The 19602-nt window shown below is 43.3% G+C and overlaps 1 protein-coding gene across 1 annotated transcript; it reads right to left on the bottom strand.

Moving 5' to 3' along the window:
* Positions 1-1878: 1878 nt before the first annotated feature.
* On the bottom strand, positions 1879-18081 carry agxt2 (alanine--glyoxylate aminotransferase 2). The gene is made up of 14 exons (XM_002939956.5): positions 17915-18081; positions 14484-14557; positions 13384-13568; positions 12422-12545; positions 11826-11920; positions 11103-11196; positions 7887-7980; positions 7011-7111; positions 6305-6397; positions 5771-5903; positions 4587-4675; positions 3706-3855; positions 2818-2916; positions 1879-2253 (listed from the first exon to the last, which is right to left on the bottom strand). The coding sequence occupies exons 1-14, from the start codon at positions 18000-18002 to the stop codon at positions 2146-2148; spliced, it is 1527 nt and encodes a 508-aa protein (XP_002940002.3). The 5' UTR covers positions 18003-18081; the 3' UTR covers positions 1879-2145.
* Between the last annotated feature and the right edge of the window lie 1521 nt (positions 18082-19602).

Below are 19602 nucleotides of genomic sequence, written 5' to 3'. Positions count from 1 at the left end.
ACTTCCCCTTTAGAAAATCAAAATCACTCAGTATCCACTGTTTATTTGCTCTTTGACTGCAGCAACCATCAGGGGTTAATGCAATGTGGCTGAATGCAGTGGGTATATGGAAGCTCACTGACGGCGTGACTGTATCTAGAAGTGCTGCCTAATTGTTTATAAATACTATCTAAATCCAATTTAAAATGACAACAAGCCTGGACATGGGGGACCCTGTCTGGCCAATCACAGTGCATGTATTATAGGTAATAAATTATTTTGGTACCAAGTTCTTGTGTGGTGATTCTGTGCCCCAGGAGTAGTTGTAATTGGCAGGGAGATGCTTCTTGTGCCCAATGTTACCATGGTAACCAGAACCTGCAATGTCGCATTCCTTCCACATTGTAGCTGCTAAGTAAGGTAAGGGGCTTTTAAAGGAGAGGGGGGGGGGGGGGTAACAGAGTTTTTTACCTTTAAGTTAACTTTTAAAATGATGTAGTAATATTCTGATACAATTTGCAATTGGTCTGTATTTTTTATCATTTGTTTTTTTTTTTTTTAAATTATTTCACCTTTTGTTCAGCAACTCTCCAGTTTGGAATTTCAGCAGCTAGCTGGTTGCTAGGGTTCAAATTTCCTTAGCAACCAGGGAGTGGTTTGAATGAGAGAGATATATTTGTAAGAGAGGACCTGAATAGAAAATAACTAATGCAAAGTAACAATGAGAATAAAACTGTAGCCTCACAGCAATTGGTCTTTGCCTGCCGGGGTCAGTGACCCCTATTTGAAAGTTGGAAGTCAGAAGAAGGCGGCAAATCATTTGAAAGCTGTAAATAATGAAGACCAGTTGAAAATTTACTTAGAATTGGCCTGTCTGTAACATACTAAAAGTTAATGTAAAGGTGGACAACTGCTTTAAGAGCAGATATTACAAAATGTGCTGTTATCCTATATTTATCCTTTAAATAGACTGGATTATGAAAGCCTGTCTATGTGCCAGTCTAAAAGATCCATAGTGCCAGCTTCATATTGTGTGTTTAGTGGGAGCCGCTGGCTGGGCATGATCGAAGCACAAAAAAAAAGGTTAAAAACTGCCCAGGCATGAGGCATTATATCTGGGAACATGGCACTTTTTACCTGGGCTCTTGGCACTTTAGCAGGGCACGTGGCTTTTTACCAGGGCTCTTGGAACTTTACCATGACACGTGGCACTATACCTGGGCACGTGGCTTTTTACCAGGGCTCTTGGCACTTTACCATGACACGTGGCACTATACCTGGGGACATGGCACTTTACCGTGACATGTGGCACGTGTACCTGGGCTCTTGGCACTTTATCAGGGCTCTGGGCATGTGGCATGTGTACCTGGACTCTTGGCACTTTACCTGGGCACAGTGGCATTTGCCCACTGACTGGGCTTCAGTTCTAACGGTTCTTCAGTTTTTGTTTTTGTAAGAAATTGTGCACAAAGGGAAACGCATATATTACAGGGACAGAGCTGCCAACTTCCACTTTGCCCATATTTACAGGGTTGGTGATCGGGCCCTTTAGTTAAAGGGGGCTTCAGGCCAGGTACCCCTGGGTGATACATTGTTCACTCATACTGGGTATGGGCACAAGAGGCTGCTGATAAAACGGTCACCAACAGGGGGCATGTGGGTGTTTATGTGCCCTCTTGCGCTCCTTGTGACAACCCTATTCAGACTTACCCATTGACAGAAATCACTGAGCATGATTTGCAGTTTCCCATTTTAGTGAGTGGCAATAAGACTGTGACATTTCATTACCCCAGTGCTAAAGATGGGGCATGAGGGGTTTATTCTCATTGTTTGCTGTGCCCCCCCCACGCCTTAATAAATGACCCACACAGCACAGGATACAGAAAGGCAACATCCGAGTGTGTAATAAAAGACTGATTTATTTCTCACTCGAGGTAAAATGGTTATGTGTGCGTATGGTCTGGGTTGTACCTGCTTGAAAATGTCATGGCAGCCGCCATGGGACTCCTTAACATAGCTATAATGATAGAGATTTCTATTAATACAAAATACCTTTCAACCACTAAATAGACTAAACCCTTTATCTGGGGATTGGGTGCTTCCATTTGCTAAAGGTCAGTATCACTGCCGGCGGATCAGACACAGACGTAACGTATCAGTGGCTGCTCATCTCTGGGACCTCTCCATGTGCCTGGTTAGCGCTCGGTGAAAAACGTCTGCAGCAAAGGCGACATCTTCTGATGTGACGCACATCGGGGGTTTGATCCGAAAAGTCTGGGAACAAAAACAAATGATATTACTGTTTGGTTTTATGTTAAAGGAAAACTATACCCCCAGAATGAATACTTAACCAACAGAGTTTATATTATGTTAAGTGACCTATTAAAGAATCTCCCCAAACTGGAATATATATATCAGTAAATATTGCCCTTTTACATCCTTTCCCTTGAGCCGCCATTTAGTGATAGGCTGTGTGCTCCCTCAGAGATCAGCTGACAGGAAATAATGCAGCTCTAACTGTAACAGGAAGTAGTGTGGGAGTAAAAGGCAGAACTCTGCCCATTCATTGGCTGATGGGGCCTAGCATGTATGTGTGCCTTGGCTTGTTTGTGTGCACTGTGAATCCTATGATCCCAGGGGGCGGCCCTTAGTACTTAAAATGGCAGTTTTCTATTTAGGATTACCCAATGGCACATACTAAAAAAAATACTAAAAAAGTATCTAAGTATTCTTTGCCTTGCTCAGCTTCCTGATCTGCTGATTAATGCTGCTAAGGCTTTCAGACCCAAAAGTGATGCCGATATCAGTTAAACATGGGTTTGTTCCGATTGCCGTTACCTGTCCGTATATGCCTCCCTTTCCAAAGAGCACCCCCATGTCTTTACAGTCCTCCCATATGAGGTTCATCTCTTGAGCAGCGAGTGGTTTTCTGGATTCCTTTAAGAAAAAAAAAACACAGAAGAGCAATATGATGGGTGCGGGGGGAAACAGTGACACAAGAAGGCTCAACTGCAACTGCAACACTATTTGCTAAGCAGGGTCTGACTGGGCCGCCGGGACACCTGGAAAAATCCTGGTGGCCCAGACCCGACCCGACCCTTGCCCGCGCCCCCCCCTCCCCGCCCGACCGCTCCTGCCCCGACGAGTTAAATGTATGCGCTCAGGGTAGGACGTCGGCTGGGGGGCCCTCCGGGGGGGGGGGGCACGGGCACCTGCAGGGCCCCTGGGGCAGGAGCCCCGGTGGGCCCTTCACCCCCCAGTCCGACCCTGTTGCTAAGCATTTGTGCCTATATGCCCCCTAAATGAGAAAGCTTGGCCACTTGTGCTTGTGCCTAAGGGACTGCTCACTAGCAATAGGCACGTCTCTGTCTCTACAACATGCTGTCCTTTATGTGGTAACTTTCCACATCCCTCCCCAGTTCCAGCACTGTGTGTAAGTAGGTTGCCCCCCATGATAAATCACCAACTAGAGCCAGTCCTGGAATTGCATTCTCCCACCACTTACATTTTCCAACCCGACCCCCCCCATTTCCTTCCCCATGATGCACGAAAAACATGGCAGTTTTCACCCACTTTTTGCAGTTTGCACCCTGCCCTGCACATTGTTAAACACACCTATAGGATGAAGCGTATTTGCATCTACTAAAACCTGCCCAATTGTCTCCTGTCCCAATACCAGAGTTTCAGTTGATATTCCATTTGTCCACATAAAACATAGACACTAACCTTATCTTTAACCATTTCTATTCCAATCATTAGTCCTTTTCCCCGAACATCTCCAATGATCTCAAACATATCTCGAAGTTTGGCAAACTCCAGCAACATTTGGGTTCCAATGACTTCACAGTTTTTCTGCAAACCTTCCTCCTCAATGACCTGGTAGAATGACAATACACATTTTAGAGAATATGGGTCATATAATTGAATCAGAAGTATTCTGCACACAGTTAATAATATTTTGGGAGGTCTAGAGATGAGATTAGGATGTCGTAGAAGTGAGGCCTGGGGCTGGAATGCACCTATTTATGTGCAAGTTCCATCTAGAATTTATAGGGAATAGGTGGTGCCTCTTCTAAAGTGAATGTTCATAACAGTTTTCTGCTGCACCTACTGATGCAACTTGCTGTGGGAACCCTGGATCTACTGCCAAGTCCAGGTTGTTGGTAGCCCCAGGGTTCCCCAGCCTCAGTAGGTGCAGATTCATACCATTCATCAAAAGACAGGATGGGTATATTGGCAACCATTCTGAAGTGCAAGAATGTGGTTGTACATGTTGTCCCGTGATAGAATCCCATTAGCATTGCATCAGCAAGTGCTCTCCGTTTGTAAACTACCTCTATATGTATTTATGGCCTACTACATGGAAAGAATTGGACTGCATTATTCTAAAAGCACTTGAGGTCATAAAGGTACATTGTTATTATACACAGCATGATTCCTGGCTGACACGGAGCCTTCCCTGATCGAGCCAATGCTAACAGATTATACTTTTTTGGCACAATAATTTGTTTGGAGATTTTAGAGAGAAAGGCCCAGTTTCTGGAACACTGCAACTGATATTAAATTTTCTTTGCTTGAGCATCACATGCAGCGCAGAGCAAACTTACATCAAGTACCGCAGAGCCCACCGCACAGGCCACGGGGTTTCCTCCGAATGTATTGAAGTGCATAAAATTGGCAAAGGGTTTGGCAATTTCTGAAAGAAGAAGAACATTCTTAATTAATCTGGAATTCTCTGATTATACCTTAGTCTGAATCTTGGCACCCACATCTCACTGCTTTATATGGAGTTCAAAGTGGAATGTGCAGAGCAACTTCCTTTGATATACGATCACTTTTAGGGAGAGTTTATTTTGTTCCCCACCCATCCCAGCACTTCAAGTATCCAAGCCAAGTTTTTGATCCTAATTCATGTCGCCTCCATTAACTCATGTACTTCATGTTATAGAATAGCCTATTCTAAGCAACTTTTTAATTGGTTTAAATTATTTATTATTTATAGTTTACTTTTAATTATTTGTCTTCTTCTTCTGACTATTTCCAAATATCAAATGGGGGTCACTGACCCGAGCATCCCAAAAAAAACTATTGCTCTGTGAGGCTGCCATTTCATTTTTAATGTTACATATTTTTCTATTCAGCCCCTCTATTATTCATATACCAGTCTCTCATTCAAACCACTCCCTGGTTGCTAAAGTAATTTGAACCCTAGCAACCAGATTGCTGCTGAAATTCCAAACTGGGGAGTTTCTGAACAAAAAGTTAAATAATTAAAAAAAAACCACAAATAATAAAAAACGATGATCAGTTGCAAATTGTCTTATATATTGCTCTCTACATCAGTGATCCCCAACCAGTGGCTCAGGGGCAACATGTTGCTCCCCAACCCCTTGGATGTTGCTCTCAGTGCCCCCAAACCAGGGAGTTATTTTTGAATTCCTGACTTGGGGGCAAGTTTTGGTTGAATAAAAACAAGATTTCCTACCAAATAAAGCCCCCTGTAAGCTGATAGTGTGCATAGAGGCACCTAATAGCCAATCACAGCCCTTATTTGGCTCCTCCATGAACTTTTGTGTTGCTCTCCAAGTCTTTTTACATTCGACTGTGGCTGACGAGTAAGAAAGGTTGGGGACCCCTATTCTGCATCATACTAAAGGTTAACCCAAAGGTGAACAACCCCTTTAATATATGTATCTGTTGACAGAAAGAGTAAATAGTGCAGTCTCCTTCCCCAACCTTATAGCGCCTCTAGTTATGAATGAATATTTCTAATGGCTGTGTGTTAACTGACCTTGGGTTGTTACAACAGCTCCCATCGGAAAACCATTACCAATTCCTTTTGCCATTGTGACAATATCAGGCATGACATCATGAGTCTGAAATCCCCAGTAATGGCTTCCCGTTCTTCCAAAACCCGTCTGAACCTTGAAAAAAAAGAGTGAGATATGTCCCATCTGCTCATACATTTTTAGTTTGTATGCATGCAATGCTAGGACTTCCCTGGTTCAACTCCTTGGTTCATGTTAGCATTTTAGACAATGTAAACTTGTAAACAATGTAAAGGATCACAGAGTAAAAGCAAATTCAGAGCTACAGGACAGTAGCAGGATGAGAGCCTTTTAGGTGATAATAGCATAGAAAGAAAATGTCATATTATAGGACTTTATGGCAATGTAGAGGATCAAGAGAGAAGGCCCCCATAGTTCACGCACCCATTGGACCTTGTATACTTGTAACAGGGCCATTCCTCTGCTTTTTGTCTCTGCTCCCCAATTGGGAAGCCTGTAACCTGGGCTGTAACCATAGAGCATTTTGTTTCACCTACTTCATCGGCAATGCATAGACCTCCTCTCTCTCGGACAAGGTTATATGCTTCTTTTAAAAATCCTTTGGGGTACTGAACAGCTCCTCCAACTCCCTGCAAGTCAAGAAGATAAACTTGTAGAGAAGGTCAGCAATAACATTATTCCGTATTTTTCTATTTTCAATTATGCTTTGTGCATAGGCAAACAAGGATTCTACATTCTTATAAGACTAAACAAGCCCCTACAATTGATCACATTTGGCTACTTCTAACTGCATGCAAACTGTCTACCCAAGTAAACTTTCATTTAATAGGTCACACAGAAGTTGCTACACCAGTGGAATCACTGTACGTAATAAGGATTTGCCCTAGGTGCAACCAAGTCATGCCACTATGAGTTGGCTGTACCAGATTGTAAAGATTACAGTGATGGAGGTCTCATAGAACTGGCTTTTAAGATATCCAGTTTATTACCAATTATGACAATCAGTCAGTTTCCTTTAGCCACATATTTGGGTTGTTAGTTGCACTCATGTGACTGCACAGCCAACCAAAGTGGTTCAAGATCAAAGATATTTAGATTTATGGCTACGTATGATACTAGGCGGTTGATGAACAAATGTGCTGAAATCAGACAACACTCGGCCACTTTTGAGTTCTGACTTATCAGTGGTGGTTACACTAAAAATAGAGAATTATGAAACTCATTAAATAATACTTTTCTTACCTGGATTGGTTCAGCAATAAATGCAGCTACCCTTTGCCCAGTACTGGTGCATAGTGTTTCCTTAAACTGGTCAATGTATTGGTCTTTAGCTTCACAGCAACCTAATCAAGGCAAGGGCCATTAATACTCTGCATCTTGACTCTTGTACAAAGCACATACAGGGCTGAGCAAATACAGTCAATAAAAGAAAAAAAAAAACGATATGGCTAACAAGGACAAAACCCTACAGTCTACATACAGTAGCTCAGGGACAATGATGTGCAATGTGCAATGCGCTTCAGACACTCATTGTCTAGACATTATGGGTTAACATTAACAAGGCCAGAATATATTGCAGATACATGGCTGCCAACTTATTGTAGTAGAAGGTTTATTGTATATTGTAAGGTGCTTTTAGAATGGGGATCTTAGAACCACTGTTGTCTCCAAAAGTTCTCTATGAGATCAGTTCAATATTTGACCATGAATGGCCACCCCCTGCCAAAGCACTGGAAGTCAGACAAAATAAAGTTCTTGCCACTTAAAGCTTTATGGAGGCAAAAGAGGCTTTTACCCAGGGCCACCAGGACAGGGAGGTTTACCATCAGACCCTTTATCTTTGATATGGCATAACCAGCTTTCTATTAAAACTAATGTGCTGAATGGTTTTTTTTCTAATAAAAAGATATGTTCTTTTGTGAGTCATGCTTGTAGTTTGCTTTCAATCTTTATGAGTTCTGGGAACTAAGAGCTATGATTTTTCCGTATGAGGAGTCTCAGCCAAACCTCAAATTTTTCTTGTCAAAATTAAATCTAGGACATTATTATTAAAAATACTGAACATTTGTCATACTTTTCATAGCAACCATTTTCAGAGTAGCAGAAATATTACTGTACCCGGGGAGCAGCTGCATTTTCTTATAGTTTGCACAGGAGAGTCTCTGCAGTGACTGCCGCCCCAGATACCATGGAACACATCGGGACACATTGTCTGAAATACAATTACAAACAAAATGGCAGTTTTACTTCAACAGCGAATGAATGCAAATAAGTCGGGTAGCACTGCAAGGCACTATTTAGGCCTAAGTTAGTAGTACCCAAACTTTGGGACTGGAACACTGGGGGAACCTTGAGCAGCGGTATGGGTTGCCGCCTAAAGCTTAGTTTGGGGAAGATAATGCTTATTTTCTCCCTTAGATACAGCTAATGACAGTTAGGGTGAGATATTGGGGAAAAACGTATTAACTGTTCTAGAACTATGGCTGAATGACTGCAACACCAATATGTTTTAATATCTGTAATCTTGTTATCTTGTTTAACCTGCAGAAGTCCAACAATTGCCTTCTATGAGGCGTTGAGCAGAAACCTAGACTCTGGCATGGCAGTGGATGTCATCTACTTAGGCTTTGCAAAAGCATTTGTTACAGTATCACACAGAAGGTCACTGATTAAATATTTGCCTGGAACATAATATTTGTAATTGGAGAGAGGACTGTCTGAAGCATAGATTACACAGAGTGGTGGTAAATGGAACATTTATTTTCTAACTGGACCACTATTGTTAGTAAAGTACAGCAGGGGACTGTCCTTGGTCCTTTGCTTTTTAACTTGTTTATTAATGACCTGGAGGTGGGCATAGACAGTACTGTTTCTACTAAAGAGATTTGACAAAACTGGGCAGCAAAAAATGAGGAAAAATGAGGTTCATTGTTGAATAGTGCAAAGTTATGCAATTTGGTAGAAATGTATGTGTGTTGAGAAGGATCTGGGGATTTTAGTGAATAACAAGCTGTGTAACTCTAGGCAGTGACAGTAAAGTGGCTACTAAAGCAATGAGATACTGCCTTGCACAAAAAGGTCATGAAAACATAACTTTGCCTCTTTATAGGTATCTAGTAAGGCCTCACCTTGAGTATGCAGTGCAGTTTTGGGCTCCAGTCCTTAAGAAGGATATTAATGAGCTGGAGAGAGTGCAGAGACTGCAACTAAACTGGTAATGGGATAGCAGATTGAAACTATGAGGGCAGTTGGGGTTGTTTTCTCTGCAGAAAAGATAATTGTGAGGGACATGATTTCTTTTTACATTAAAGGGCATTATTGGCAGATAGGTCTAAAGTTAAAAATCACCATTTACTGCTATTCCCATTTGTTTGTTATGTTCAGCAATCAGGCATCCGCCAGTGCTGAGCCTGGAAAGCCAGTGGGTCACTGACCTTATTGCTAGTCTTTGGTTTATCATTACTTTCTATATATGAGATCTTTTATCTAAGGTAAATAGCCGAGAACCTTCCTGAACTGAACTGGAAAACAAATATATATTTAAATTGGGCCAAATACGGTATATTTTTCCCTTGATAGGCTGGAACTGGTAATTTACTAACACCTTGTGCCACAGATAACAAGAGGCTACTGAGGGAGCAGATTGCAGCAATGTTGTTTCTCTTCCCTGCTGTGAGCACAGATCACCAGTGTTCCACGGACCTTTACCCATTACTGAAACCAATAACATTTCTGCTTAAGCAAACACTGTTCTTGCATAGAAAATAAATATTTACCATGGGGCCCCTCTACTTTTGGTTCTTAAACAGATATGTTCTGATTTCCACTAGTTTCCTAATTCCATGCAAATCTTTTAATTGTGTATAGGATTATGCTTGTTTTCCTCTTAATACTGCATTTTTAAAATTCTACAGTGAAAGATCTGATCCCATGGCCCTATTTAGACACGTCAGTATAGCTAGAGTTCCATGGGCCCCAATTAAATTTTTGAGCTTGACCCCAACCTCCCTCTTGCAGTAAAAAGGACACCCACCTAACATCACTAGAGGACTAACAGTGCATAGTGCAATGGCCCATACACCAGTATATTATACCTCCATAGTGCTTCAGTGGTACATTGTATTCCTCCAGTCTATAATTCTCCAGTTACAATAACCAACTACATTCCATGTTACACTGCATAGATCCCACAATGCCCGCTCGAGACCCTCGAGAATCTATATAACATAGAAACCACACCCTGGCCCATGTTACATTGCACAGTCATCATATGTTTAGGCCTATGTCCATTCATGGCATTGCATCCTCATATTATCCACAACTACCAAACCAACTCCAAGTAGCCCCTGTTCCATAACATATAGGAATGTAGGAATATTACTACATAATCCACTGTCATAAGCAAATTGCTTAGTGATTGCTCAGGACAGGGCCCCCATCAGGGGGGCACAGGGGGGACTGTGGCCTGGACGATTTAAAGCTCGGGCCCCCTTTAAAGAATTACAGGCCCTGTAATTGGTGGTCGTTGGGTAATTCAATTGGTTGCGCCTCGTGTGACATCAGTACGCACAGGGTGCAACCTTATAGAAGAGGGGATGCAGCGGGGAGCCAGGAGACCTAGCAAGAGGATACAGCCGGAGGAAGCAGGCAGAAGAAGCAGGCGAACGCTGGGGGGGGGAGCTGGAGGATGCTGGGGGGAGCAGGGGGAGTTGCAGGAAGCAGGAGGACCCTGGGGGGAGCTGGATGATGCTGGGGGGAGCAGGGGGAGCTGCAGGAAGCAGGAGGACGCTGGGGGGGAGCTGGAGGATGCTGGGGGGAGCAGGGGGAGCCACAGGAAGCAGGAGGATGCTGGGAGGGGAGCTGGAAGATGCTGGAGAGGATGCTGGGGGGGAGCTGGAGAATGCTGGGGGGGAGCTGTGGGACGCTGGGGGGTGGAGGATGCTAGGGGGAGCAGGATGCAGTGGGGAGTGGACCATAGTATGAGGACACTGGGGGAGGACCAGCAATGTTTTAGGGGGCCCTGGGCTGGTTAGCAATGATTTAGGGGGTCCCTGGCTACCAATGTCTGTGTGTCCTTTATACTGATCTGAGGGGCCATTGGGGGCAGGGCATGGGAGTAGGGGGGCCCAGAAAATTTTGTTGTGAGGGGCCCCGTGATTTCTGATGGCAGCCCTGGCTCAGGACATTGCGCTACCCAACAGATGGAATTTTACATTTCCCTCTTTTTATTATTAATCTCTTTAAATCAAAACCCTTCGCCAGGTTTGTTATTTGTTGGCAAACTGTGCAAGTTTTCTAAACTACTGGTCGTCCCAAGAGGGAGCGATTTCCTACCGTGTAGCAGTTGGAGCTGGTGGCCACACCAGGTTTGTAGGACGCCACTGCTGTTACAGACACAGCTGTTGGACCGCTTCCATGATAACCTCCTCTGTAATAAGGAAAAATGCTCAGTTGTTGGGGCCCAGAGATATGGGGTGCTGCTATTGGATGCAGGGCATGTGGTGCGTGGGTGATTAGCTAGTCGTCTGCCTTTTACCTTCTGTGTGGGATATGAAGATCAGTGGGTAATCTTATACAGAAACACTGGGTAATCCTATATAGAAAACTGCCATTTTAAGTACTAAGGGCCACCTTCTGGGATCATAGGATTCACAGTGCACACAAACAAGCCAAGGCACACATACATGCTAGGCCCCATCAGCCAATGAATGGGCAGAGTTCTGCCTTTTACTCCCACACTACTTCCTGTTACAGTTATTGGTTAAGTATTCATTCTGGGGTTATAGCTGAGGATTTTAGACATGTGTTACTCTAAAACCCATCACCAAAAAGCCCACACACAGAGGGCCATAGTTACTAAAACAGCTGATTGCACCAGTAACCTGTAGCACCCAATCAGGAACTAGCTTTGTTCAGTCTATTGCATTTAGAATTATGACAGCTGATTTCTGATTTGTTGCTATGGGGAAACTAGCACATTACAAATGTGTGCCTACTGTAGGTAAGTTAATGAGAGCCAATAAGTGAGTACATTCATAAGGTACCCATTAGAATTACCTGAGGCTGATTATGTCACAGTTGCCAGTATATACTCTTGCCATTTGCATAGCCAATTCGTTTGCTTCTGTGCCACTGTTGGTGAAGTAGACAACCTGAAAAGGAACATATAACATATAGAAAGCGGTGCATAGTCCTGTTTGCAATGTTTTTCCCTACAATGCTGTGTTTTTTCCACAGAGTTCCAGGGTCAGTGTAACTGCAAGCTAAAGGCGACCATACACGGGCAATTTCAGCTGCTGATATCGGTCCTTTGGAACAATTCCGCAGCTTATCTGCCGTGTATGGGCTCCATCAATGGGCCTCCCCGACGGACATCTGGCCTGAAATTGACCAGACCTCGATCAGGCAGTTTTTTCAGTCGGACCCGGGACCACATTGGCTCGTTAATACGGTCCCCGATCCGACAGTGCCTATTCACGCCATTTAATTAGCCCGATATCACCCACCTGTAGGTGGGCATATCGGGAGACCTCACCAAACGAGTGGATTTTGCCGACCTCACCAAACAAGCAGATCTTACCGTGTATGGCCACTTTAAGTTGTGTCTGTCACATATGCAAGGTGACAAAATGTGACCGTTGCAATTACTTTACCTTTAGTTTCCCAGGTAAGAGATCTGTTAATTTCTCAGCATATTCATGGATTGGGGGGTTTAGGAAGATATTGGATGTGTGACACAGGCGGCCAAACTGTTTGTGAGCAGCTTCTGTGATTTTCCTGCAACATAAATTATACACCAGTGAGAGTAAGACAGGGTTGTCTTTGGATCTAGATGTTATAGTTGTAGTTGTGCAACAGATGCGCCATCACAGATTCCAATCCTCATCAGCCAAAAGTCAGAATATTTGCTCATTTTTGAGAATTCAATGAAAACTTAAGGAGCAAATGAGCACTAAGGGGTGCACTTTGGGCCCTAGTAGCACCTGGGGTTGTAGTAAATGACCTGGGATGCTCAGGACTGTTGGGGGTACCAAGAGGCCCTGACATATGCAGTTATATTCTGCAAGATTTGGGTGCTCCTAAAACTATTTTTCTGGAAGTTTAAATAAATTCTAGTTGAACTAGCGCTTCCCCTACTTATTATTATTTTATAGCCCCAGCAACAGCTGCACATTCAGCATTGAACTGCCCAGGGAACTGCTCAAACATGGACCAAAGGAATAGCTAAGGGAGAAGCAGCCAATCAATGACTTTACTCTTTCATATCCAATCAGAGCTATGGCATGGACATACCTCCTGTTTATAGGCCATTCAAGGATGGCTATGATTATTATCTGTATATACAGCATATATTGTGTGCCTGGTATCATTGTGACAGTGCTAGAGAATTTCATTGAGTTCCACTGAAAAGCAGCCAATTTCCTTGTTTTTGGTCACACGCATAGGGGAATATTTATCAAAAAAGTAAAATAGAGCTCATCACAGTCCACCAGAGTTAAATGCTGCTATGCTCTTTTCACTTGTATGAGATTTTTAGGGACATATTTGTTAACGTTTGAGCTCATACTTGACCCTTTGATAATGGAGAGTTTTGCATGGTTAAACTTTAACTTACGGGTGGCAATGGCCAACACTGACAGTGACGATTCCAGCAATAAGATCCAGGTAGCGACGGCCTTCATTGTCAAATAACCACTGCTTGTGTCCCTGGTGCAGCAATAATGGTTTCTTATATATTGTGTAGAGCGATGGTGCTATCCTCTGCTTCCGTATCTCTAGGATGCGCTCAAATGGATCGGACTGTGGAAATAATTGTTAAGAGACATAATATTCCCAGCTCTGTTCTGTGTACACACCTAGCTGCCCATAGTGCAAACATGGGTCCCTTATACCCAAACCCAGACCCTGATTGTACATTGAATTTTATTTAGTTTATTTTCCCTTTGCCATTGTCTCTCTGGCAGGCTGTTGGGCAGCTTCTTTATCAAGAAGGAGTCTAATGAGCATGGCATTACATTGCAGTTATGTTATCAGCTGAAGGGGGCAATGATTGGCACTCTCCAAAGCAGGGACAACTCACAAAGGTTTTCTTATACCCTCCTATGTTGCCTTCATCCTTGAAAATGAACGATCCCTTAAAACATTGGTCCCCATATTGAGGGACTTGTAAATTGTGAGGGATGTTGAGATGTCCAACAGGGTCCAATCTCAATTCCTGCACGTTATGTGATAAGCAAAATTTTCACCATGTTTCACAGAGAAAAGCACCCATAGACTCCAACAGAGAAAAGCACCCATAGACTCCAACAGAGAAAAGCACCCATAGACTCCAAAAAAATCATGCAGTAAAAAAAAATTATGCGGCATGGAAAAGGTTGCTGCAAAAATTGCCCATTAGCTTCAATGCATTTTGCTCATTTTTCTGCAAAGTGAAATAGGACGGATTTGCCCATTACTACTGCTTATATACCTGTGCTGTAAGGGAGCTGGGAAATCGAAAGAGCAATAACCTAAAACTGAATTGCTTTGGAAATGAGTAAAAGGTTGGCCCCCCCTTGTGCTGCACACAAAAGGGCCCATATTCAATTCCTGCCCATGTACATGTGTGGCAAGAGAGCCAAGAATATGGCTCCCCTATTTTCTTGTTGTACCTGATTTTGCTCATGAGGGTCTCCATCCATTTTGCTTGCCTTATGAGGCAAAAGGAGCTCTTACCTCATACTTTACTGGTTCAAAATCACAGGGTGGCATAACCGGATGTTCATCTTTTGAGAAGTGCCTGGAAGAGACTATTACAAATAATCAGTGAGCATATTTACACATGAAAATGGTGCAATGCTACAAGAACTAAAATAAACTGATTACTGCTTGTATTTAATCAATTAGATCAAGATAATCAAATGCATAACCAACCATAAGGCCACAGTCAGTATAAAGGAAGGAAAGTCAATAGGAATACATACTCTTTTGCTGCAGTTACTGTAGACCCCCTTGCAGCCTTGTGTCCCTGTTAAGGTGGGCATATACATTCAAGCCAACGATTGGATTATAATGGAGGCCTGTATTTGCCCAATAGATACCTGGTCCATTCTCAGGCAGATATCAGTTGGGCAGGCCATTGGCAGGGAGCCATACAAGGACTAATAAGATTTCATTTCAAGGGGCAAAGTGGACAAGTTCTATCAACCCATGTATGGCCACCTTTGTTGATATGTCAGGAAAAGATGTGGGGGGGGGGCTTTTAGCTTGGTGGTAAAACAGCTCATATGTAAAACCCTGCTTCATCTAAATAAACCATTTTGATAAAAATACACTCTTTTGGCAGTATGTGCTATTGGGTAATCCTAAATAGAAAATTGCATTTTAAGAATTAAGGGCCTCCCCCTGGGATCATACAATACAATCTGTTGGTTAAGTATTCATTCTGGGGGTATAGATTTCCTTTTTCTACCTGAAAACTATGCATAACAAACATGTTACAATGAGTGTCCCTTCTCAGAGACTTCCTGCAGCCCCATGAATATCTAAAGGCTACTTTAGCAATGAGAGGTAGGGAATATGAGACAGCAGAAAGTGAAGCAGCCTGGCCAGCTGGCAACCATTCAACTGCCACTGAGACAGCAAAGTTAATAAGAAGTTAAAGCAGGGGGAGCCAAGGATCTCTATGCCCTGGATTTACCTTTCGGTGCAAGAAGTAAAACCTTTTCACCTTTTGCTTTGCAAGAGAATATCATTGGCTAATGTTACGTTAGAGGTAACTTGGAGTCACTGAAACACTTTCCTCTGTTAGTGACACGTGTTCCTATGTTAGATACAGGTATTACAGTGGTGCCCAAACTGTGTGTGGGGGAAGAGGGGGGAAGAGGAAGATGGGGGGCTACTGGGGCATCTTTGGGGGCACAGATCTTCCCTGCTAAAGGGCTGTGAGTGCCTTGGGCTGGTACAGAAGCCAGAAACAGAATGTGCAACATTTCTAGCCTTCCATTGAGCTGAATGGAAAATACATGTCTCTGTATAAACTGGGTTGGGGCAGCTACAGTTCAGCCAATCAGAATGCTGGGATGGAAAACACCCACTCGCTGTTTAGAATTAGAATCTGTCATTCAGAGGCTTCTTTTTTTAAATAGCAGACGTAGAAATGCTTTCTGCTGATTGGTTGCTGTCGGTTACAAGAGCTGGAGCAAACTTTGCCTCTGGTGCTACATTACTTTAGTTATTAAATCAGTTTCAGTCTTTGTAGTTTGTGATACAAGATACTTCCATAGTCTGCTCCACACAGAGCTATAACAGCAGCGTAGGCTTCCATGGGGGTGGGTGGGCATGGGGTTGTAAGGGAGACGAGCCCCTGGGATGTCACTGCCGACGCCCTGGATCTGCTCACAGCCATTGGCTGCTGGGGAGCTGAGTCACAAACAGCATGTTGTTTGTAGGATTCTAGTAGGGCTGTGTCCCTGGGAACTTGCAGCCAACACTGCTCTCTGCTAACGCATGCTCTTGTGCCTGGTCCCACAGGGGTCACTAGCCCACTTTTTGGGTTCCCTATATGATAATAGAGTATGCAACACGTCCTACTTAGGCTAATATGTTCCTGCTACATGCCAAGGTTCCCTATACTATAAACAAGTAATTGTTACAGACTGTCTCTATCTCTCTCACTTCTTCTCATTCTCTGGAAGCTACTGATTAGCAGAAGATTAGGCCTCTTACCCCCTATGTGATCTCCACTTTGTCCCTATCCCCTTCCCAAAACATCCACCAGCCCATCTCCTGACTTTTCTTATAGCCCACAGATCCTAGAGGTTCCAAGCCATGTAGAGGTTCCAATCCATCTAGAGGTTCCAATCCATCTATGACCAAAGCTACTTCCCTTCATTTAATCCTGACCAAATTGTAACCAGTATAATAATCTGAATGTTCTGAATGGCTGGAGGAGGTCTGACCTTGGTTCTGTAATGTCACAGACCCTCTTATTCCATTAGGCTCATTTCACTATCTTTAATTCATCATTCATTTTTGAGAGTTTCAATCTCCTTTAACCTGTTTCCCCAAATATTTTCTGGCTGCTATGATAAGTACCTACTGTATCTCCCATCTCATGTATTTATGTATGCCCATATGTACATGTTACAGACATTGCCAGACACTGGGATGTGGTAGATGGAATTCAATTAAATTTTTTTACGTCCAAGCCCCCTTGCAGGCCCAACCTTTTTCATCCCCCCCCCCCACTTATGAGATGACTTATGAATTTTCACCCTAACTGACCTTCAAGTCGGGCTTTCATATGTATCTAGATTGAATATCTTTTTTTCTCCAGTTCTCAATCTAACTGACCTTCAGCCGCTGCCCCAAATCCAGCAGGGATGGGGGCAGACCCACAGTTTTGGCCTACAGGTTACCCTATCCTTGTCTAGGTATTTATCCAAGTACAGCCATTTACATGATTTTATGTGCACACAGACTGTGTTATATTATCCAGCCAGGTTACAGATCTAGGGGCAAATTAAGAAGAATTTATCAGATGTTGAAAATCCAGCAGCGGTGCTTGCCAGATGACCTAGGAATGCACTAGTCCAATAACTAATTTGTCCAAGGAGCAAACCCAGCCAACATAGAAACACTTTCTTTATATTCAGATGCCAGGAGTTATTACAAAGCCCAGTTGCCATGCAATATTAACAAGAAAGAATGGAACGTGAGGCAAAAACCACTGAGACATGTAATGCGAATAGGCACTCAGTGCTGTTAGTTTGTGCCGCTGTGTTAGTCCTGTCTAGTAACTAAATATAGTACTGCAAGTAATATGTTTGCCTTCAAGCCTTGATGTATTACTTTGATCATAAATATAAATATAGATATTAATGGATTGATACTTAGATTGCACTGATACTAAGTAACGATGCTGGGAACAGTAGTTTTTAGACACCCAGCGCACTACTTGTTTGATAGGCTGGCGCTATGGGGAATGAGAAGCGCTTGGAATTGTGCTATATAAGGAAAACTGCTCCTGTAAAATAGTTTGGAAGGGTAGGAATTAATAAATATAAATTCCCTATGTTTGTGACCATCCACCCAGCGTGACGCATGAATGTAATAGCTGGAGGGAGCTTTCCATTGGATGGCAGCTACCACTACACTTCACTTACCTCCAATAAGGGGCAGTGGCTGCTGACATTTGAGGAGACTGGCGTAGGCTCTGGATATGGACCTTTTCATTGTGGCAAGGAAGTTCATTCCTTGGAAGCCAGAGAGGGCAATGCTGTGAGAGGAGCAGATCAGCCCTGTTCTTCCACTCAGCTGGGATTGGAAAAGAGGAGGGGAAGCGGCAGAGGACGAGCCCCCCTACCCACCCCTTCTATACATTCCTTACTATTTCCATAGTTGTGATTTCGAATTCATGGAATTTTCTCGCGCCATCTGCATGTAGTTAATATATACTGGAGAGCCAAGAGCATTCAGAGCTGCCCAGAGATTCCTTCCTGAGGCCAGAGTTTGGGTTATGTGAGGAAACATTACTAAGTGTGCCGGCCAGGGATAAACCCAAGTGTAATATACAGGTTGTTCATGGATTTTGATGTGTTTCTTGGGAAAAAATAACATGCACCAAAAGAGCGACAATAAATACAGTGCATTATTGCAGAGAAAAAGTGTGTAATTTTATCCCTTGATAATATGTTAAAGTATAATGAGATTTGTAGCCTAGTAACTGTATAGTTGAGGAAAAAGTGTTAAGATCCCCTTTAATCAGTGATCCCCAACCAGTGACTTGGGGCAACATGTTGCTCCCCAACCCCTTGGATGTTGCTCTCAGTGCCCCCAAACCAGGGAGTTATTTTTGAATTCCTGACTTGGGGGCAAGTTTTGGTTGAATAAAAACAAGATTTCCTACCAAATAAAGCCCCCTGTAAGCTGATAGGGTGCATACAGGCCCCTAATAGCCAATCTTAGCCCTTATTTGGCTCCTCCATGAACTTTTATGGTGCTTGTGTTGCTCCCCAAGTCTTTTTACATTTGACTGTGGTTCACGAGTAAGAATGGTTGGGGACCCTGCCTTTAATACTGAACACACAAGGGTTAAAGACAACTAAACCCTGAATAATCATTGGGCCCCCTCCCAAACTGCACCACTGGGCACCCCCTAAATGTGGCCATTTGCTGTACTTTGCTATGAAAAGATGCACAGTAGGGGGGGACGCCTTCTGTGACTGCCTGCACTGAGCATGTATAGTTGGTGCCAGGTCCAGATTGGCTTCATTTGCACAGGCTCCTATCAGAAGATTGCAGAGAAGAGAACCCCAAGCGCTTGGAGGGGCGTACATCACTCTGGCTGTGCTACTGTGCTATTCATACTAAGGCACAATGGCCATGTTTAGGGGGTCCACAGTGATGTGGCTCAGCTGGTGGTATGAAGGGATCTGGAAGGAGGCCCATTTTTTACTCAGGGTTTAGTTATCCTTCAATGTAGTCGCATGCCTGTGCATCATGTATTTATTGGTGGCTTGTGGCTTTTGGATCACTAGCGATGAAGTCTCACCTGAAGAAGGGAGTACCCCATGAAACCTTGTGTAGTTGTTTCAGCCATAAATAAATGTTAAAGAGTGACTGCCCAAAAAAGAGACTTGGCCTTGTTTGTTAACCCTGACCAACCAATCAAATATTTGCCACTTTGTGCCTCTCCTCTATATTCTCTGAACTTACTGGCATGGAGCGGCCTGGGAGAAGCCTGGTGTCGGCTGCTACTGAAAGTAAGTGGGGCGCTGAAGTTTGGATTTATTAGCTACAATATAACCCACATAAACCTCTATATACATTGGATATATATATATATATATAT

The sequence above is a fragment of the Xenopus tropicalis genome, chromosome 1 (assembly GCF_000004195.4).
Source record: "Xenopus tropicalis strain Nigerian chromosome 1, UCB_Xtro_10.0, whole genome shotgun sequence".
In the NCBI taxonomy this organism is placed as follows: Eukaryota; Metazoa; Chordata; class Amphibia; order Anura; family Pipidae; genus Xenopus; species Xenopus tropicalis.
The sequence above is the reverse complement of the archived record's forward strand: the minus strand, read 5'-3'. Positions and strand labels throughout refer to the sequence as shown.